Raw genomic sequence first — 23,434 nt, forward strand, 5'->3', positions numbered from 1 at the left:
GCACCCTGTATAATACAGCTGCACACATTTCATTTCATTTTTTTTCTTTTATTTCAGACATGGTCAAAATCAAATATCAAAGTCAACAGTGCACAGCGATCACACAAATATAATTCATTCAAGTACAGCAAAACAATATAATCAAGGAGAGTAAAACTTATTAAACTCCAAAAAGAATGGGATTTTGTTTTAATAATCTATTCATTTAAACATGTTAGATCTATTATATTAAGTTATCAGATTGAAATGTATAAGTAAGTCACATGTTTTTGAATAAATAATTTTTCTAATACAATGTAGAATAAATATAATAAAGTATAATCATGATTATGTAAGGATATTATTCAATCAATCACAATAGCCTAAATAAATCTATGTTTTGTATTCATCAAGATCTGATGTTTGACTATATAAACAACATACATAAATTACTTTAAAAATCCATGCATTGAATGTAAATACACTGACCGACTTGAACATATCCTCACACGCCATTACATAATATACGTATATGCAGTTGGAGGAATGATTATATTTTAATTTAAAAGATTTTGTATGTGAAATTCTTATCAAAGAGTGAAAGAGGCCCCTCCGCTGGGCCCGGTTTTAAGAAAGTCATTCCAGAGATAATTGCACTTAAAAAGAAAAGAAAGCCTCCATCAATCCTCCTCGTGACTGGAAGTCGGCGGACACAGATAAACCCCGGCGCTCCAACGCCTGCCTGGAATCCTTCCAGATGTGAGCCATCTGCTGCGTTCAGTCAGCGCGGTGAGACTCGCCGTGTCGATCCAGACGGTGACGTCACCCCCCGAGTAAAGACGGCTAACAACCCAACGGTCATTAATAACGCTGCCGCCCCGGTGCGTCCAGGCGGCTCCCCCCTCAACGTGCACCGAGGCGTCCCTCCGGGGCCACTTCATCAACACCTGGACCCCAACGGGGCGCCTCCTCCTCCCCCTGGAGACGTTTTACGTTTTACAGGCCGCCGCCGCGAAAGAACGGGCTCCAACATGCCGCCAGAGTGGAAGTCAGACCTGTTTCCGCCAGATAAAATCATTAATGCTATTGTTTTACAGACTTAAGTTCAAAGCGTTTCTTCACAGTCACGAAAGCAATAATTCCTCACTGTTTGCAATTGACCTTTGGCTAACATGGAGACAACGCGAGGGATAACGCAGAGACGTTGCTAGCCTTGAGGCGCAGACGACGCTAGCACTGATGGAAGAGACGAGGCTAGCCCTGATGGAAGAGACGAGGCTAGCCCTGATGGAAGAGACGAGGCTAGCCCTGATGGAAGAGACGAGGCTAGCCCTAATGGAAGAGACGACGCTAGCCCTGATGGAAGAGACGAGGCTAGCCCTAATGGAAGAGACGATGCAAGCCCCGATGGAAGAGACGAGGCTAGCCCCGATGGAAGAGACGAGGCTAGCCCTAATGGAAGAGACGACGCTAGCCCTGATGGAAGAGACGAGGCTAGCCCTGATGGAAGAGACAACTGTTAGCCCTAATGGAAGAGACAACTGTTAGCCCTAATGGAAGAGACGAGGCTAGCCCTGATGGAAGAGACGAGGCTAGCCCTGATGGAAGAGACAACTGTTAGCCCTAATGGAAGAGACGAGGCTAGCCCTGATGGAAGAGACGAGGCTAGCCCTGATGGAAGAGACGACGCTAGCCCTAATGGAAGAGACGAGGCTAGCCCTGATGGAAGAGACGAGGCTAGCCCTGATGGAAGAGACAACTGTTAGCCCTAATGGAAGAGACGAGGCTAGCCCTGATGGAAGAGACGAGGCTAGCCCTGATGGAAGAGACGAGGCTAGCCCTGATGGAAGAGACGATGCTAGCCCTAATGGAAGAGACGAGGCTAGCCCTGATGGAAGAGACGAGGCTAGCCCTGATGGAAGAGACGACGCTAGCCCTAATGGAAGAGACGAGGCTAGCCCTGATGGAAGAGACGACGCTAGCCCTGATGGAAGAGACGAGGCTAGCCCTGATGGAAGAGACAACTGTTAGCCCTAATGGAAGAGACAACTGTTAGCCCTAATGGAAGAGACGAGGCTAGCCCTGATGGAAGAGACGAGGCTAGCCCTGATGGAAGAGACAACTGTTAGCCCTAATGGAAGAGACGAGGCTAGCCCTGATGGAAGAGACGAGGCTAGCCCTGATGGAAGAGACGACGCTAGCCCTGATGGAAGAGACGAGGCTAGCCCTGATGGAAGAGACGAGGCTAGCCCTGATGGAAGAGATGAGGCTAGCCCTAATGGAAGAGACGAACTCTTCCATTAGGGCTAGCCTCGTCTCTTCCAAAGAGAAGCTAGCCCTGAGGCGGAAGCTACGCTCGCCCTAAATGTAGTTACGTTCTTGTCCTGTTCTTTTCCGTCATTATGCCTCTAAACTCAGCGGCTCGTCATGTCTGATCTGAGGTCGTTGGCCTGACGACGAGTAAAACTGGAGCCTGAGACAATCCAAGGCAAGTTGCCAGGTAATAGAATAATGCAGCCCGAGGAGGAAAAGACCCGCCGATACAAAATCCAGGACCCGGGGCCCTTCCCCTCTGATCCCTGCGGGGGGGCGGCGACGTCACAGACGCACACTCACGCTTCATCACAGCCCCCGTCTCCAATGACTATCATTTACATTCCTGCCGAACACGGAGAGGCGGAGAGCGAGTGGGAGCAAGCAGCTGCCCGGCAGGGATGGAAACAGGAAGCGAGAGTGTGAGCAGAGGAGCAGACCTCCCAATGAACCGCGTCCAGGAAGTTGTCGAGGTGGCGATGGCCGACAAAGAGCGAGGGGACAGGTCGCCGTTTCACATCCTGAACACAATGTCGAACACATCCAGGGTGACAAAGAGGATTATACTCCATGTCTTATCGGTCCTGAGAAGTAAATACCCTCAGTGGGACGTAATGGACGCACGTATTGCCATGATTAGCATCGATTAGCACGTTAGCATGGATTTACTTTAGAATAAATGCTACTCACTAAAAACGGGTTTCGAATGGCTGAACTCCCACTTCATTTGTCCCTGGGTACTTGGCACCGACCCCATTCTAGGAGATGAGTATCAACAAAGTGGATGACAAGTCAAGACTGCACCGGGGATCGTTTTCAGATCTGCGAGACAATTAAGTATTCAAGGCAGCGGCCGACTACGGGGGAATTGAAGCATCAATTTCTCGTGAAACAACCCTCTGAGCTTTCAACGTGACGGGGAATTATCGAGACATTCACATACGCTTTCGTTCCATTCACAAACTTTTCGACTCTCCTCGCGGTAATCCGATAACCAAATGAGCCGTCATTTATATGGAATCCCTCAAATCCTTTCGCATGCGAGTCATTATTCCTGATAAATGGAGTGTGTCATCCGAGGTCTCCGTCGCACCGCCGAGCCAAAACCTTATGAGAGGGTTCGGGTGCATGACGGATGAGGACATCTGGCGAGTTTAGCCCGGGGTGTGGCGTCCACAGAGATGCTGTGGAGACGGAGAGGGAGAAAGGAGGGATGGTGAGAGGAAGATGGAGGTGGAGAAAGACAAAAGATGCTTGGTTTTAGTCTTCAATTACATGGTGAACTGCGTGAAACATGTTTTCTTCTGCTCGTCTCTCAATCACAACCGCATTTTCCAGACTTACAGTACTTGTATATTGTTGTTTTGTATATATCGACATACATTATTTACAGTTCGGTTGTCCTCATGTCATGTCTAAGTCGACCAGGACTTCAAACGCAAACATTTAGACGCAAATGTAAACTGAAAAAACAAAGTTTTAGACGCTGTTTACAACTTTCAAGTGAAAACAAACCGTGTCTGTTTGTGCAGATGAACAATTTACTGAAGCCGTGAGCACAGTAGCAGGGTTTCACAAAAGTTGCACTTTGCCTCGTTTCCATGGAGATGGGTGTGAGAATTTTCAAAAAGTAGCATTTTTTTTCCATATTGCTACGGAGGCTGAGTCAGAGCATTTTCAAAAAAGTTCTGTTTTTCCCTGTCTCCACAGACAAACTCCGAGCAGTTTCAAAAAGTTTTTTTCACTCCTGCTTTTCAATGTGAGTCAGAGCATTTTCAAAAAGTGTTTTTTTTCCCCCCCACGTTTCCAGGAAGATGGGAGTTGGAGTGCCTTCAAAAAGTTCCACTTTCAAGCTGTTTTCACGTAAACAGACACCCCAGACCCCGGTTAATTTCTCACTGGACGGAGCTCCTTCCACTTGTTCCTGCTGTTGCAGTTGTGACGCGGCGGCCAGATCAGGAAACACGTTTCCTGTGTTTAGAGACGCTGGACGGTGTTTGTAAGGCAGAGCGGGCCACGCGGCGCTGGGGGACTTCCTCTCCCGTAAATCTGACATACGTTTGTTTGCCGTCAGAGCAATAGTACGTGGTTATGTTAAAAACCATACTGCCAGGATAGATACGCTGTAGTTTGCGTCCAAGAGAATTAGAAGACCCTGATAAGAAACACTGTGAGCGTTTCCTTCAATCTCTGCCGGTCCCACTGTAATTTCTCAAGGCTGAACCAGCGTTTAGATATGCATGCTCCCCGTTAATCACAGCCCGAGAGGCACGGTTATCTCGCCACTGTGTAAACACCATCTTTGTTTTGGTGCTGATTAGGAGAGCGGTAAAGGCTGGGGTGGGAATGTTGCCCCCTGGGAAGGCAAACATTAAGGGATTACGGCGAGTCAGGTAGCGGCTCCTTCCTACCTCGTAATTCTCCGGGAAGCCGGGCAAGGTGTGCAAACAGGGCTTTGGCGGAATGAAGGGCACTGATCTCGGCGGCGTACAACGGCAGGGGGGAGCGGCTGGCGTGATTGATGCACGTGTACCTCCTTGATGTCGTACAGAGCAGCGCTTGTTTGGCTTCACATCAATGCTGATCCCTCGGGAAGCCATCAAAGAGCGTCTGGAGCCAGAGGCACCCTCCTCACCCGACAGCTGGACGGACGAGCGGCTGCGCTTCTCCCACATGCTTGTGTTTAGCTGCGCCGCTTTACGAAAGTTGGGTGAGAAGTCGGATGAAATCATTGGCCTGTGGGAGTTTAATGGCGGAGGTTTTGCTCCAAATTGTCTTAATAGGGGGACTTCGATCCTGTGTGGGGGGGTTCTTCTGCAGCTTCTGGGGTAGCAAGAAAAAGCAAAAGCTGGGTGCATCCCTGGTATTTCTAAAGAACGAGTACCAACCGTCAGCCGATTGCCGATACTGAGTACCCAAACGAGTACCAACCTTTACCTACTTGCTGATATGGAGTACCCATGCGAGGACTAATAGCTACTCGCTAATACAGGGTACCGATACGAGTACTAATCTTTAGCTACTTGCCGATACGGAGTACCCATGCGAGCACTATCCTTTACCGAATTACTGATGACTGAATACTCATCCAGCTCCATATTTGTCTTTGGAGAGAATCCAGCAGCATGCTGATAGAAGCGTCAAAGTAAAACCAACCCGAACAACCGTCTACGGCCCGTTACGTAAAAACAGATGGTGCCCAGTTCTCACACTTTCGTACACGTAATGGAAGGGGGGGGGGGGTTACAATCCACCGCGTCTGTGCAAACAACGATCGCGACATCCTCCTTAAGTGTTTGCCGTTTACATCAAAGTGGACGCGGCCCGGCGGGCTAATGGTTATCAGCTGCAGCGAGTTAAGGTGGCAGACACACAAGCACACTTTGACGCAACCGCTCCTAATTCCTCCGCCACAGGGTTGGCGAGGCGACGGCTGTTTGTCTATGCCGGTAAATTACAGCCTCGCTGCAGGGGGTCGGCCCCTCAATCAGAGGCCGCGCGGCGGATTCCCTCCCCGCGATCTCGTCCCGCTCCGGTGACGCGCTTCCTGCATCATCGTGCAGGAGTACATGGACGCGTTCTCTGGAAAACCTCCCGCCTCTTTGTTTAAACGAATAAATGAAGCCGACTGTTCTTTAATTCTGGCCAAACAGTGTGCAGGTTACCGGAGGCAAACAAGCTGGCTGCTCCTCCAATCCAAATTTGGATAAATGGAAGATGAGTGCGAGTGGATCATATTTAAAGCAAAGTATTTACGGCCACCAAGTCCCGAAATGAGGAGTCCATTATAGAAGAGAACAAACGCTGGCTTTAAAGAGGAAGAATGCAACCACAGACAAACTGTAATCTGCAATTATTCGGTCTCTGCAGCGTGCCATCACAACGAATGAACAAAAGGTCCTCTTGCCAGAGAATGACCATAAAAACCCCCATTGTGGCCATAAAAGGCCGGCGAAAGTCAGCGAGAGACTTTTTTTTTTTCTTTCTTTTTTTTCTCATGGCCTGGCAACCCGAATCACGTTTCTTCTTAACAGCCGGAGAAACAACAGACAAGAAGGACAAGAGATTGGACGAGCCGGTGAGATAGACTGTAGGAAGACGGAGACATGTGGATTTAATTACAAGCCGGTGATGTCATGTATAATATGTCAGGTAATCAGCCCCGGGGCCTGTGTGTTTCACGCCAGCGCTTGTGTGTGTGTGTGTGTGTGTGTGTGTGTGTGTGTGTGTGTGTGTGTGTGTGTGTGTGTGTGTGTGTGTGTGTGTGTGTGTGTGTGTGTGTGTGTGTGTGTGTGTGTGTGTGTGTGTGTGTGTGTGTGTGTGTGTGTGTGTGTGTGTCAGACGGTTCGTCTGACGCACAAATCTCACTGGCCGCGAGCAGACACCTCAGAGATTTAACTCGCACGACAAAACACGAGCGTCAGACGGAGATATCGTTCCCTCCTCGCATCGCGTGCCGACGTTCACGCCACTCGGCGCACGCGGTGCAACAACGGAGGGCAGGTCAAGTTTCGCGCAACGACGGCGGACGGCGAGCCACGTGGGCGCCACGGGGCCGCTTGTGTTGACGTCCCCCCCCCCCGCGCGCGGCGAAGGTCCGGCGAGTCGCGGCCCTGAAGTAGAAGGACGAGAAGAACTCGAGCCAAAAAAAAAAAAAAAAAAACCCAAACCTCGACATTCTTCTGTCTGTTGTCGTTCCAGCAAACGTTACGCAACACGTCTTCACCCCCCCCCCCACCCCCACCCCACCCCCCACCCCTGCTATTTGTCATACGGCTGTCACAGCAAACATGTTTGTGTGTGTTTGAGCCCCGGCATCTGTTTGAAAAGCGCGGCCCCCGAATACGTCTGGAAATAGAGTCTAATTCTGGATGACCGTGTTGTTTGTTCCCAGAACAAACAGTTTGTTGCGGCGAAATTGGAACGGATACAAAACCTGAAATACATCATCGCTCGGCGCTTTGAGAACGGCGGCTGAACTCTGCGACACCGAGATGAGGAAATGAGTTTTAACTGTTGCGACCGAGATTGCTTCGGGACAATGACTTTATGTGGAACTTTTTGAAAGTCCCCGTAGGCCTGTGGAATAGGGGGGGGGGGGGAACGCAATTTGATTGGAAACGCTCCTGCTCCGTCTCCGTGGAAACTGGGGAAATTGCACCTTTTTTGAAAATGTTCCGCCTCTGTGGAAATGTGGGGGGGGGGGGTACACAACTTTTTGAACATGCAGAGACTCTGTCGCCATGAAAATAGGGGAAACGCAGCTTTTTGAAAATGCTGCGACTCAGTCTCTATGGAAATGAATTTATCCTCTTTTCCTCATGAAAAGAGGATAAATTGCAACTTTTCTAAAACCCTATCATCTCCGTGTGAACGGTGGACGAAGCAACTTTTAGAAAATGCTGCATGTCCATGGAAACGGACGAAAACGTAACTTTTAGAAAAGGCTTGTTTCGGCCATGTCCGTTTAAACAAACATTGCTTTCAAAACGCGACAATTGTCTGAAACAAACAACAGCACATTTTCACTTCGAATGTGGTGTAAATAGCGTCTGACTCGAGATTTGAACCCACCACCACCACCAGCACCCCCCCCAATCCACCACCACCCTCCCGCAACAAATCCAAGTCTCCAAACAAACCCAAGCGTTGTATGTTTGTGCAAGAAGCAACTTGGGGAAGTATCCGTCCGCAGAGAGAAGCCGTCTTTGGCCTCCATCAGCACACTGACCATCCAAACTCCAAACAGGATCATACATTGTCCCCCCCCCCCCCCCCCCCCCCCCCCCCCTTCCCACAAATTGCTTGAAAGCACCGTCATTATTTGCAAAGTCGCTCCACCACATGTTTTGAGTTTGGCTCTTTTCAGGAAATCTTCCCTTTGAGTTGAGCGACGCATGGAAACGTTGCCCCGCTACCCCCCCCCCCCCCCCCGAATAAACAGGACTTTGAGTCACGGCTCGCCTGCTGGCCGAGGACAAATCCTGCTCTATGTTCCGCTCCAAGACGGTCCCTCGTGGGCAGCGGGCAGATTCAACATGAACTCGCCAGCCCGGATTCCCATTGTGTCGTCGCCGCCAGTTAACCGCGGGGTCATGACACGCTTGTGTCGTCTTCTAAAACTTGCCCCTCGTGCTTTAAATCAACCCTCGGTTTCCTCGTTTTGCTTGGCGAAGCCCCCGATATTTAGCAAGGGTGACCTCAGCCATTGTGAACGCCGTGACATGTTTTATTTTGCGGCCTGGCGACGGGAAGACGCTCGCGCTTGTTATTCCTTGACGGCTGGAGTCGCTTACGACGCCGGCGATGTGAGTAACATACTCTTTGACAAAAGGATGACGCACGGTGTTAAGACTTTTAAACGCAGGGACTCGGTGAGGCAGAGCGTTGTGATATAAACATGATGAAGCAGCAGAAAGTGGATTATTTCTGTTTGTGGAAGCGTATACAAGCACCACGTCCCAGGAGAATATGGACGAGGGTGGGGGGGGCTCATGACATCTACTGAGCATGTGCAAGATTTAGGCTTCGCATCTTCGAAAAGTTCCACCTTGGGAGCCAATCCCCAGAGGACTCTCTGCCTTATCTCCGGATCCATTTCACACGTGTTGTTTACACGTCCCGTCTTGTTGTTCCGGCACTCGTCCCGACAACAAACCATCACTCGGAGATCTCTTATTAACTCCGTCAGTCCATCAACCGTCTCCCGCCCTTCTGTCTTTTTTCTTTTTTTCTTTTTCTTTTTTGGGCCAAAAACCGACGAGAGCCAGGAGGAAAGGCAGTAATCCGAGATGCTCGTCTCTCCTCACCTACTGCCCTGCCTCTTCCCCCAGCAGTGACAGACGGGGCAGATATTTCACACGTCACATACGTCAAGACCCCCCCCCAACCCCCCCCCCCACCCTCCCCCCTCCCCGATGCATTTTGTCCGAATCAAACTGTCACTTCAGCAGAAAAACTCTCAGACGTGAGTCGCACATATGAGGAAAGCACACACACACACACACACACACACACACACACACACACACACACACACACACACACACACACACACACCCTCTTTCTCGTCTGCAACACGCAGCTCCATTTAAGGGCATGCTGATGATGTAATGGTCCATAGGCAGGGAGCACATCCCTTATTGTTTGGTCTGACTGCAGGAATGCCCACATTACAGCTGCTAAGAGAGCGAGACGCTGAGGGAGCGAGAGAGAGAGAGAGAGAGAGGGAGAACGAGAGCGAGCGAGCGAGCGAGGGAGTTGTGTCGGTGTCGTACGGGGCCAGATAATGAGCTTTTGGCCGTGAGGCTGGGAACAACCTTCGGCACAGGTAGGAACGCTGGACTCCAAAACTTTTGGCTTTATTCAGGGAGAAACCTTAAATCTCCCTCAGAGTTGCTTCTTTCAGTCTAAACGATCCGTCTTGTTGGATTGAGCTCAGATGGCTTTAGTGCATGTCTTTAACTTGGTCGATTGAAAATCACACCTAATGACTAAATATCGACACCTCGAAAGAGGAACGTCGCATTACAAAGGTTAGAGTTTTGCCTTTAAACAAGACGAATTCAGTTCCATTGTTTGATTCACATGTCTGCACGAAGGTTGAATTTATGTGTTTTGGACGTGAAGCGTTGAGCGTTTAGGAAGTTAATAAATATCCCGAGACTTTTTGATTGCGCTCCAGGGACGTACCACTGAAGTACAGGGTCCATGCACTACATCAATCAGCGCCCGCACCCCCCTCCCTTACACCCTTTGCACCCGTGTGCGAGGGGATAACGGTCCGTGAACGCATGACCTAAGACACCGGAGGAAGCGGCACAGCCGGCGCTGACATATGGAACGTGTAACGCGGCTCCAGGGCAGCGCGCGAGTCGCGGTTTCCAGCTCCGGGAGTCACTTAAAGAGAGGAAAAGCCCTGCGATGTGTGGCTCCCCCGTCGGTCCCTACGGGACGTCTGCTCTGAGGATTTAATGCACTTCATGTTCGTTTTACGACGCCGAAAACAAATGACTAGAAACAATCTGGTAAAGTTGAGATGTCCTCTTTGCACAGTGAGCCAACAAGCGCATTTTGTTTCCGTGACGCTCTGACGACTCGCGTTTGGAGGGAACAGGAACCGGGCTGCGGCAAAGTGTTCGGTACTGGCCGTGAAACCGGGACGTCATCGGCGTAATATATAAAATTGTCACCTTCATGTGCACAACAGATTGTTTTGCAAAAAGGATGTAATCTCCAGGAAAAACAGCAAAAACAGTTGGAATAGTGTAAAAATGGCTAAAATAGCAAAAACATTTATTAAAAAGAGAAAGGCTCCAATAATTTCTGAGAGAAAAACTGCTAAAGTAGCAAAAACTAATTTTTGGGAAAAAAAAGAAAAGCTAACAGTCGGAATTGCAAAAAAAACCAGCTGAAATAAAAGAAAAATTCCAAATAGTGAAAAACTGTCCAAAAAAACCTTAAAGTTACTAATGTAGCAAAAACTGTTTGAACCGTTTGAAAATATACAGTTTAAATTGGTTAAAACTACAAAAACTAAAAAAAAAAAACTAAACACAATTTATAAAATCACTAAAAGCAGTCATGAAGCTTAACATTGCAAATGAAGCTAAAAGTATTTGCTCCATAGCAAAGTGGCTAAAAATAGCTAAAATGGCTTAAATAGTAAAGATGCATAAAGTTTTCTATAGAAACATACCAAAGAAATAGTCACGTAAAGTGAATCTAAATTGTATTTATATGTGACGAATGTACTATTTTTTTAGTTTTAGAGTCAAGTTGGCCCGTCGTCCGTGTGACACATCAACTCACAAGTCTGCACCCAAATTACATCCAACAACTAAAACGGACTCTGATGTTCTCAGCGAGCCGAAGGCGCTGATCTGCTCATGTGCTCAAACTGAGAAAACCTCCAGGAACAAACGATCCGGCCCCTGAAACGTCTTGTCGTCCCACAAGCGACACGGGGATTAGAGGCTCGGAGAGAGCTTCCCCACCGGTAATATCCTCTTTGAAGACTTTAAAATGGCTCTTAAAGTTGAGTTTCCAGTCGAGGGGGACAAAGTGCATTTCTCTTTCTATTTTCGCTGGATGACATCAGTTGAGAAACAGCCACGCGTGAGATAAGAGATTGGATAAATAGTGATTAGAGGCGACGGGGGCGGCTTTGCAGCAGAGACGTCTGAGTGTTTTCAAGGAGACTTCGCTTAGCAACGACAAACACTGACGGAAAAATGCACTTTTTTTTTTAATCATAGAGCCTTGAAACACACTCTTCTTTACTTTGTGTCAAGTCCTGCAACTTTTGGTACGAAACCAGGACACGAGGATAAACTAAACAAGCGAGGTTTACGGAGGTATTTTTTTCTAAAAGTTGCACTTTCTCTCATTTCCATGAAGACAGAATTAAATCATTTTTTTAAAAAGTTGTATTTTTCCTCGTGTCCACAGAGACACAGACAAAGCATTTTCAAAAAGCTGTACTTTCCCCTGTTTCCACGGAGATGGACTGAAAGAATGTTCTAAAAGTTGCACTTTCTCTTATTTCCATGAAGACGGAATTAAATAATTTTTTAAAAAGTTGTATTTTTCCTCGTGTCCACAAAGACCGAGACAAAGCATTTTCAAAAAGCTGTACTTTCCCCCATTTCTACGGTGATGGACTGAAAGAATTTTCGAAAAGTTAGGTTTTCCCTCGTTTAAATGGAGACGAAATTCAAGGCATTTTCGAAAAGTGGTCATTGCCCCCGTTTCCACTGAGATGGACTTGAAGCATTTCAGAAAAGTTTTGTTTTCCCACTTCTACAGAGTCAAAGCTTTTTTTTTTTTTTTTTTTAGAAAGTTGCACTTGTTCCCATTTCCAAATAGTATTTTTTATCTCTTCGGAAAGTACCACCTTTTTCAAAAAGTTGCGTTTTCAGTAGCTCCGACTAACTTCATCCGGCAAACCCGAGAAATTCAACAGAAATTTTGCATTTTCACTTAAAAACATTGTTCCTAACAACGACTTATATAAATGGAGCCAAAGCGCACTAATAATTAATATTCAATGATTACAAACGATTGTTTTTTTTTTAACCGCGTGCGGTTCGGTGTGAGAGCAACACGTGGATTCAGTTACCCCCCCCCCCCCTCTCTCAGCAGCTACCGATGAAATAAATGACCTACACTTTGCTGCTGCGCGAAGCGACCCGCCCTGCCGCACCACACTTACATCATCATCTCGCCCCGCAGCCGCGCCGTACATGTGGAATTAGTGATCCCGGGAGTGTACGTGGGGGGATTTCTGTATAAACTCTGCGGGGCTGTAATTGCCTCTGGAAGCCGGGGGAATTCCTTTAAATGTATAAGGGTAGGTGGTGGTTTTGGTTTAAAAAAAAAGGGGGGGGGGGGGGGGGTAGTAAAGGAACCCCTTAATTAAAGGATTGTTCCATGCCAGTGGGGCCTTCTGTGTGGAAATGCCTGGCAGCTGCGCACACAGCAGTCATAACATCCCATCCCTCGGGGGCTGGAATCACTCCAGACTGGTGATGTGTGCATGTGCCAGATGACCTCCACCCACCCCCCCCACACACACACACACACACACACACACACACACACGCCCCCCACCCACCCAGCAGAAGCCTGGATATACGCTTTACTTAAGGCGCTAACTGCATCAGGTGGATCATATATATAACTATCATATATATATTTCCCTCCTCATTTACACAAAGCAGCTTAAACACCTCGGTAAGAGCTGCTATGAGCATGCCGGACCTATAGGCGGCAGTGTTTTGCATTTAAATGACAACGTTTCAAGTGAAAAAGTATTGTTTTTGCATTTGTTTTTTGTTTTAGAAAACTTCTGTGCTTACATGACAACGTCCTGAAAACAAAGTCCGTTTACATGGAAATGACAGAAACGTTGAAAACAATGTATTCATTTCAGGAATGTTGCACGTTAAGTATCATTTTTGCCTTTTCGTAAGTAATGTTTTGCGTTTACAAGGCAACTTTTTGAAAACTATATACATTGACACTACAACAGCAGCAACGCCAAAAACAATGTTTTTACTGTAACTTATTTAAATTTAGTGTCCAGATTTTATTTTTTGCATTGATGTTTTTGTAATGAAACTACGTACACATAAGAGAACAATACTCTGGAATCGTTTAACAATTGAGAGTACCCGACATTTGTCAGGACAGACGACGAATTTCATGCTATTGGGGGTATAAAACAACCGTAATTTCTGGAATATTGAGGGAAAAAAAAAAAAGAAAGTTCAGAGTTACGTGATGCACCTGAACGCATCACCGATGTATTGGCATGAAGCTCAATCACCCGTAAAAATCCATAAATGAGCTGCGCCGTTGTTTAAGCTGCAGGGTTCAAAGCGTGTGAAAAAAGAAGTAGTATCTTATAGTCCGGAAATGACAGCACTCATATGGGCTGAGAACCGGAGAGGAATGATCCCAACGTTATATCTGAAATCGCTTGTCTTTGTTTGTTATGGCTGGATTATGATGTCGGCATCCGCTCTCAAGGACAAGGCGATTATTCATCCTTCCACTTACTATGTAATATCATATTTCTGTTCAGTCTGACTCTGTGAACACTTGAACACATAAATACCCCGTCTGGGTCACAAACGTCCATGTATTTGGTTTCGGCGATTAACCTTGTGTGGCGAGACGAAATCTGTTCGGCGGTCCAAGAACAAAATAGGTCTCATGCTCCACCCTTCGCCCATTATGAAATCATTAAAACTCAAGGACCCACTGTTGAGAGGCTCGCAAAGCGTTGGAGAATTAGTTGGCAACGGCGGAACAAAAAGGATTAACCGCAGGTATTCCTGAAGTAATGCCGTGTTTTAACGACGTGTTAAATTTTCCATGACACAAAACCCTTCGGCCTCCTTCGAGATGCAGGGAAAGCAAGTGTTTACGACGTGTCGGTGCTCGGAGGAATGGCAGTTTCTTTAGTACCTTTGGTGTATATTGTGAGGCGATAAAGAACGCAAACTTTCGAGTTTATTGGCGTCTCAAGTACGTTCGCTCGGGAGCAATTCCAGGACAGCGAATGTTACTGCGGAACGAGTTGACCAACACTTTGTGTTTTTGTTTGTGTTTCTAGGTTAAAGCTGCTAATTGATCAGGAAAAGGCCTACCAAGAACGGAAGGAGGAGGAGAACAACAAGAAGGTCGGCGGTCTGAAGGAGGAGCTGACCAAGCTGAAGTCGTTTGCGTTGATGGTGGTGGATGAGCAGCAGCGTCTCACCGAGCAGCTTAATCAACAAACGGCCAAGGTCCAAGAGCTGAGCGCCACTTCCTCCCAGGCCCAGGAGGAGCTGGGCTCGGCGAATGCGCGTCTGCAGGAGGACGAGCAAAAGGTTTGCCGCTTGGAGGCGGAGCTGCGCGAGCAGGCCACTCGACACCACCAGGAACAGGAGGCCATGACGGCCAAGCTGGCCGGCGAGGACGCCCAGAACCGGCAGCTGCGTCAGAGGCTGTCGGCACTCAGCCGGCAGCTGGACGAGCTGGAGGAGACCAACAAGACGCTGCGCCGGGCCGAGGACGAGCTGCAGGAGCTGAGGGACAAAATTAGCCGCGGCGAGTGCGGCAACTCCAGCCTCATGTCGGAGCTGGAGGAGCTCCGGAAGCGGGTGCTGGAGATGGAGGGCAAGGACGAGGAGCTGATCCGGATGGAGGACCACTGCAGGGACCTCAACAAGAAGCTGGAGAAGGAGGCCGCCCAGAGCCGCGGCCTGAAAGCCGAGGTGGATAAACTCAACCACAGGATCATGGACCTGGAGAAACTGGAGGACGCGTTCAGCAAGAGCAAGCAGGAGTGCGGCTCCCTGAAGAGCAACTTGGAGAGAGAGAGGACGGTGTCCAAGGTCCTGACCGGCGAGATGGAGGTCCTGAGAGTCCGGGTCAAGGAGCTGGAGGCGGCTGAGAGCCAGCTGGGAAAGACGGAGCTGACGCTGAAGGAGGACCTCACCAAGCTGAAGACTCTGACGGTCATGCTGGTGGACGAGAGGAAGGCGATGGCGGAGAAGCTGAAGCAGATGGAGAACAAGGTCCAGAACAGCACCGGGAAGCTCCAGGCGGAGCAGGACAAAGTCACGTCGGTCACGGAGAAGCTGATCGAGGAGAGCAAGAAGGCGCTCCGGTCCAAGGCCGAGCTGGAGGAGAAGATGTGCAGCGCCACAAAAGAGCGGGACGACCTGAAGACGAGGCTGAAGGCCGAGGAGGAGAAGAGCAGCGACCTGGACTCCAAGCTCAACATGATGAAGAAGCGGCTGCAGTCCCTGGAGACGGTGGAGAGGGAATACATGAGGAGCAAGGCCAAAGAGGAGCACATAAAGACACCGATCGCGAACCGATTCCAGCAGGAAGACAACAAAGTCAAGGACCTGACTCAGGAAGTGGAGCGCCTCCACCGCAAGCTGAAGGACATGAAGGTCGTGGAGGGCGAGTCGTCCAAGACGGAGGAGCTGGAATCGCTGGAGAAGAGATTCACCAACGAGCGCGAGAAAGCCAAAGCTTTACTGGAGGAGCTGGAAATATCCCGGAAAGAGCTTTCAAAGTATCAACTGGCCGAGAAGAAGGAGTGCAACCAGGAGCACGTTCTCTACAAGCGTCTGAAGGAGGAGGAGGCCAAGTCCAGCCACCTGACCAGAGAGGTCGCCGCCCTGAAAGAGAAGATCCACGAGTACATGGGAACGGAGGAGTCCATCTGCCGCATGAAAGCGGAACACTCCACGCTGCAGAGGAAGCTGACTCAGCAGGAAGTGAGGAACAAAGAACTGGCCAGGGAAATGGAGACGCTCACTCGGGAGCTGGAGAGGTACCGGCGATTCAGCAAAAGCCTCCGCCCGGGCATGAACGGCAGGCGGTTCTCCGACCTGCACGTCTCCACCAAAGAGGTCCAGACGGAGCCGCTGGACCTCATGACGCCGACGATGGCGCCCCTGGAACGAGCCGTGGTCAACGGGAAGCTGTACGACGGGAGCGAGTCCGACGAGGGCGTGAACTACAGCAACGAGCTGCAGCTCGCCAAGTGCAGCCCGTCGCTCATCAACAACGTCAACAACCTCAACAACAACCTGAGGAGGGCGCGCGGCCCGTTCCTCAAGAGCAAAGACGCCGCCCATCACCAGGCGAACGGCAAAATGCCGCCGCGGCAGAACGGCAGCCCCGTGCAGCCGGGTGACGTGGTGCTGACCCACAGCCCCGGGCAGCCGCTGCACATCAAGGTGACCCCCGACCACGGACACAACACGGCCACGCTGGAAATCACCAGTCCCACGGCGGAGAGCGCCCCGTCGTTCACCAGCACCGCCGTCATACCCACGAGCGGCGGCCCGCCCAAGCAGAGGATCACCATCATCCAGAACGCGTCCATGTCGCCCACCGCCAAATCCATTTCCCCAACGGCGAGGGTGAAGTGCTCCCCCGTGCCCGACGAGCCGCGTTCCCCCGACAGGGCCTTGTCGCCGTTCGCCACGTCCACGTACTCCCGAACAATGACCCCGGACTCGTGCGGCTCCGTCACGCCGGACCGAGCCATGTCGCCGATACAGATCGTGTCGGTGACGACCGGCCCCGCCTCCGCGGAGACCGCGGAGGCCGGCGGCGGCGGCGGACACGCCGTCTTCCGCGTGACGCCGGAGCGACAGAGCAGCTGGCAGGTCCAGAGGCCCAACGTCATCACGACGGAGGACAACAAAATCCACATCCACCTGGGGAGCCCGTTCATCCAGAGCGTCGGCGTGCCGGCGCTCGCCGAGCAAAGGACTCACTGCACCTCGCCCGTTGTCAGGGGCAACAGCAAAATCACAAGTAGCATCATGATTAAGCCCACCTCCACCCCAATCCAAAGGCCGTCACAAATTACAGTAAGTAACGCTTACGACTGACCCCATCATCCCCGACTCCCTCCGTCCCGTCATTTGCCCGTCAGACCCGACGCCTTAGCTCCTCCCACCCAAACTCCCCTCAAAGAAAAAAAAAAAATGCCAGTTTCACTTCATTGATGTTTTTCTTTCTGTTTACTCGGTTTGCTCGATTCTGTGTGATTAAGTTCAAACAACTTGTTTGCCTGCATGCCCAAATAGAAACATAAAAAAAAAACAAATTCTAAAAGCGTTATAAACCTAATCTGATTTAACACCGGGGTTTTTGTTGTTGTTGTTGTTGTTTTTAACTTATGTGCACTTACTGTATTGTACTCAAACGGCACATATACTTTTCACACTGATGTATCATATCAGTTTTTATACTTCATCTTCCATATCCTGCATTATAAGTTGTTTGATTTCCTGAGAATTAAAGTGTGTAAAAAAAACCAAACAAAAAAAAGAAATGTTAGTCTGTCATCCATGCTTGCCGATTTCATTTATTCACTAAATCAAGCATGTTTATGTTTTTTGTTTTTTTGAATGTGTAACATTGAAATCAGCTGTTTCGTATTCTTGGCTTGCATGCACGGTAACTTCTCGAACAGTGACGACTTCAATCCAATGTGTTTCTGTCGCACACTTTCTTGATTAAAATTCACCCACGTGTACGAGTTGCCTGGACGATCTTTGTGCTCACGCCCGACCGGGTCTCACCCGACAACTCCACTGCATGAGGCTGGAAACGTCCTGGTTTCTTCCTCCACCCAGAGCATAGAAACCCACTGACCCACAGAGAAAACCGAGAGCCCACAGTTTTCTGAAGTGACACTATGGAAAACTTTTTTTATTTAAAAAAAAAAAAACCTTTAAACCTCAGAGCTCCATAAAACTGCCGCTGGAGGTGAATCCCGGTGCTTGAAATAAATGTTCTCGTTTGGATGTGGAACTGAGTTCAGCGGCTTTATTCTTCGAATCGCGTCCCGCGAAATGAGTCATCTGCAAAACTCCCGCGTTGCCTCACAGTGGAAACCTCACCGTGCGATCCGCTTAAATCAAGTCTGCGTCAAAGACGTGACGCAGATGAGAGGATGTGGCAAGATTTGTTGCAGATGACTAATTAGTCAAACGATTTCATGCTCAAATGGAAAACCTTTGTGGCATTTTTGGGTGGTCGGGGTCACTGAAAATGTAACTTTTTGAAAATGTGTAAACAGGGATAAAGAATGTCTCAGAAATGCTCCATTTCTGTGCTAATCGGGGGAGGGGGGGGGTGCAACTTCTTGACAATGCTCCATCTCCATGTAAACGACGGGAAACAACTTTTCGAAAAAGGTTTCACTCCCATCTCTTTTTAAAAGCGATCCGTCTTCATAAACACAACTTTTCTGAAATGCTCAAATTCAGTCGCCATGGTAAAATGCAACTTTTTGAAAAACATCCATCCCCATGGAAATGGAAAAATACCACTTTTTGAAAGTGCTCTGACTCGGTTTCCATGTAAACAAAGGAAAATGCAGCTTTTCAGAACCGCTCTGTTGCCATCGAAATGGGGGAAAATACGCTTTTTGAAAACACACTGTTTCCCTGTAAATGGGAGAAAATTTCACTTTTTGAAAATGCTTTGACTCCCTCTCCATGGAAACGGGGGGAAAAACAACTTTTTAAAAACGATCCGTCTCCATGAAAACAAAACTTTTCTACAAGTAAATGGTGGGAAAACAACTTCAAAATGATTCATCTCTGTGAAAACACAACTTTTCTAAAATGCTCTGTCTTCACAGTAATGGTGGGAAAACTTCAACCTCAGTTGCCATGGAAACTGGTAAAACACTACACAATCTTTTAAAAAAAGGCTTAATCTCTATAGAAATGCAGAAATGAACTTTTTGAAAATGCACCCACTGTCATGCTAACGACACTTTTAGCACGTTCTTCCATGTCGACAATGGAAACGATGCTCCTGGTCATGCACGCCGCGGTAAATGTTCTGCACGTGCTCAGTAGACTGATAATATTTTCCTCCTCAGCGTCATGACTTCCATCCACCTTCTCCTGGGACTTGGTACTTTTATTTTGACAGTCATTGTGGTCATCTGTTCATCAGAATATCCGTGTCCTTCCATTGTTAACATTTAAAACACATTGTTCCCTGCTTGCGCGTGTGCGTGTGTGTGTGTGTGTGTGTGTGTGTGTGTGTGTGTGTGTGTGTGTGTGTGTGTGTGTGTGTGTGTGTGTGTGTGTGTGTGTGTGTGTGTGTGTGTGGTGTTCCATTACAAAAACAGCCAACAGCGCCACCTCCTGGCCTGAGATGCTAACTACATTTTCAAGGTTCCTGCCATTCTCCCGGAAGCGGACATTGTTTTCAAAACGTCGCCATGTAAACGTGAACATTTATTGAAACAGAAACTCAAAAACGATCCGAGTTCCCTTGACGTGCCGACGCGTAAACGGGGTCTGAAACCTTGCAGTAAACGCGCCGCGGCAGAGTGACGATGACGAGACGATTAAATCCGGCGTTAAATCGAACGGGCGAGAAGCGGCACAGCTGGGGAAACCAGATCCCCTGGGCGCGACGGAGCGACGCAGTAAGCTAAACAAGATGCTATTCATTAGAAAGCCTCGGCCAGCTGGGGTTTGCCGTCTGCGACCTCGCTTTACCCCCCCCCCCCCCGGGCTCGTCCGGCGCAGGGAGACGGGTCTCCGCACGATGTCGCGGATAAAACCGGGCGATAGTGTGACCTCTTCCAAAATCACACTTGATTAATAACTGCGCGACCAGGGTTGAAATATAGCATTAAAAAAAAAAAAAACATCCGGATGTCGATTCAAACAATTAGCTACTGATGTGAATCGGTTGCTGGCCGGGAGAGTGTAACCAGGAGGAAACGCCCCGGGCGGATTTCCCCGCGTCCTCGTGATAACCGCCGAGGAATTCGCTCACCTCAACCAACGGGGGGCCCGTAAAACATAAAACCCAGGAAAGGGATGATAAACGGCGCAAACAAAGGGGCCTGCGAGCCGTGCGAGTGCAGACGTTTGCGAGCCCCCCCCCACCCCCCCACCACAATCCAAAACAAAAGCCCATGTTTGGTTGCCATGGAGACAGCGTGACGCTCGCGGCTGAACTCCGGCTGCACCGCGGACATACGAGAGCAGCAAGCCGCACATTACGATCTTCGATTTTCTGCACCACGAGGCCCCGCCCCCCCACCCACCACTCTCACACACATTGATGGAATATTTGATCCATGACACAAATGCTGACTTTAATCCTTCAGCTTTTCTCTCCCATTTTTTTTTCTTTTTTTTTTTAAACTAAGTTATACTTTTACTATTTTATGTTGTACTCATTATAATACAAAACCCCTAAAGTCTGTTTCTGGGCATGTGTGAGTTTTTATACACATTTATACTGATCAAAATCACACCTATTTTAGATTTATATATATTTATAGTTTAAAATGCTCTCTCATGAGTCAGATTTCTGCCTCATTTGCAAGAAAATACCAGAAACTAAAAGCGAGCGTTTCACGAAACATAGTTTTTTCCTAATTCTATATTTTAGAAAAGATGCATTATGGGAAAAAGAGGGCAAAATGTTCGAGTACAACTTCGTCACATCGTTGTCATCAGTGAACAATTATCAGTCCTCGTTTACACAACAATGTTTCAAGTTTTACTGTCAGAAAAGTTTTACATTTATGTTTTGGAAATAATGTTCGTTTACATGGCAACGGCCAAAATGCTGAAAACGATAAGCCATTTTCAAAAAATTGTTTTTCCCCGTTTACATGGAGATGGAGTTTGAGCGTTTTCATAAAGGTGCATTTTCCCTGTTTTCACAGAGACAAAGTTTGTTTCAAAAATGTGCTTTATCCTCCATTTACACAGTCTGAGTTGGAGCATTTTCAAAAAGTTGCCATGTCTGGTCACTTGGTCTGAATCCACTCCAAACACACAATCAAGCCAAGGTTTCTCCGTACTGTCGGAACGTTTTATCAGACTTTCTGTAAACAGGAAGTAGTTTCTACTGCACGCGGAGAAGTGATGTACCGTCGCATCCCGACACGTAAACACGCTGATGGAGGAATGATTCCACTCCAACTTGTTTCAGCGAGAGGAAGAACCCTGCTGCTTGCCAGGAAGTGTCCTCGCCGAGCAAACAAACACTGGTTGCTATGCAACGGATTCGAAAGTCACCATGAAATGATACAACATGGGAGACGAAGCAACACTGTTCGACGATCTGAAAGAGTGTAGGAGTTCTTGTTGTCGGCGGCTGTTTATCTGAATAATTTACCTTGTTGTTGACCTTGAGAATTTTACCCTGTGGTCAAAAAGATGCATTTTCAGTCATTCACATGACATCGGAGCATTTTCAAAAAGTTGCGTATTTCCCCTGTTTCCACAAAGTTGGAACACTTTCATGAAGTTCCACCTCGGTAGCCATTTTAAAAAAAAAACAACCTTTTGTTTTCAGCGGCTCAGAGCACCTTTGTCTCGTAAACATTCCGATGAAAGTTTTGCGTTTTCACTGGAAAGTGTGTAAATGCCTCCATCTAGTGGTTATTTGAGGACATTGCATGTAACTTTCTCCTGTGAGCTCGTTCCTGTTTCTGACACCTTTCTCTCCATTTCCACCCGCAGATCCCTCTCGAAGCATTCCGACGTCCGGGTCCTACAAGGATCCCCAAACCGAAGGGCTACGGCGCCCAGAAGGTGGCGAACGGCACGGCGGTGAGCGCGCCGGGCCTCCAGAACAAAGTGGGCAAGGAGTCGCACGCACACTCGCCGTTGCCACACAGCAACAACAATAACAACAACAACAACAACAACCCAAATCTCGCCAACCGGCGGCTGTGACAGACCCTCGCCACCCGTTCCGCCATTGCTGTAACTTCGTCCGCGGTGCTCTGATGACTGTCGTGGTTCAGGTGTCCGGTCATGTTGTGTTTCCCCGAAAGGAAACGTTTTGTCGAGTCGAGTAGGAAAACAACAAAATGTGAATGTTGTGTGTGCTCTTAGGTCCTGTTTCCACGGCGACCGTCTCAAGTGAAAACACAAAGCTTTCGGACCATACCACCTCGAAGCAGCTAAAATGCAACTTTTTGAAATGTGTTCCGAAGGTGGAACATTCAGGATCTGTCATCGTACAACCGGGTGAAAACGACACCGTCACGCCTCCGTCACTGTGGAAACGGGGGTGAGTTTAGGTGAATTCGATAATGCAACTTTTTGAAAATGCTCCAAATTGTTCTCTGTAGAAAGAGAAGAGACGCAACTTTTGTGAGACTCTGCTTCTACAGATACGCATCACGGCCACAGTAGATCATTTTTCCAGACATATGTGTGTAGATGGCCCATCATGCGAACTACATCGTTTTCGGTGTTTCTGCTGTTTCCGTGGAAACGCAACACTTTTCTGAAACGCAAAAACGTTTTCACTTGAAACGTTGCCGTGTAAACGGGGTCTTCACGTGTCAATGTTTTGACTGTATTTTCTCGGATCTTTATCTGTTGTAACATGCAGGTAAATGAAAACTGTTTCTTCGTTTGTAGAGATGGATTATGGGTATTTTTTAATTACAGTGGCAATAATGTACATAAATGTAAACCTGATGTGTTGTAATGTTGCTCATTCATAGTGATAATCAATAACAAATGTCATATTTGTGTTATTTTTGGTTATCAATAAAGACTTTTTGTACCTTGAACTGAATTTTCTCATTTATTCAACATTTCTCATTACAGTGACCATCATGTGACTGTGTGTGTGTGTGTGTGTGTGTGTGTGTGTGTGTGTGTCACAGTAATCAGCTGACTAGACACACCTACGGCAAAAGAGATTCACAAGCTCGACCTGACTCTTCACTTCGTGAGTAATTTTGGTTTACCGTTCCATTTTTGCTGGAAAATTTGAGGATGTTCGGTCTGAAGGGTTTTGAGGAGATTTAAGGAAGTTTGACGAGATTTTATGGACGTTTGCAGAGTTTTGAGAGGGTTGCAGAGTATTTTGGAGTTTTTAGAAACTTTGAAGGGCTTTCTAGGGTATCAAAGCACTTTAAGGCAATTTAAAGAGGTTTGAAGGGTTTTGAGGAGATTTTGGAAAGTTTGAGATTTAAGGCAGTTTGAAGACTTGCGGGGAAATTAACGGAGGTTTTGCATGCATAGCAATGATAACATAAAAGCAAATACTAAAAGTAACATGTTTTCATGATGGATGGTGGCGGGGTCGTGTTGTGACTGGGTCA

At 48.0% G+C, this 23,434-nt stretch overlaps 1 protein-coding gene across 1 annotated transcript in view; it reads left to right on the forward strand.

The window, feature by feature from the left end:
• Window positions 1-22,824, forward strand: part of filip1l (filamin A interacting protein 1-like) — a 55,000-nt gene extending 32,176 nt beyond the window's left edge. The window contains exons 5-6 of the mRNA XM_080519729.1: window positions 14,414-17,180; window positions 21,831-22,824. Coding sequence (XP_080375855.1) covers window positions 14,414-17,180; window positions 21,831-22,046 — 2,983 coding nt within the window. The 3' untranslated portion in view covers window positions 22,047-22,824. The remainder of the gene's footprint in view (window positions 1-14,413; window positions 17,181-21,830) is intronic.
• Window positions 22,825-23,434: the final 610 nt, after the last annotated feature.

This window comes from Blennius ocellaris, assembly GCF_963422515.1.
Source record: "Blennius ocellaris genome assembly, chromosome: 24".
In the NCBI taxonomy this organism is placed as follows: domain Eukaryota; kingdom Metazoa; phylum Chordata; class Actinopteri; order Blenniiformes; family Blenniidae; genus Blennius; species Blennius ocellaris.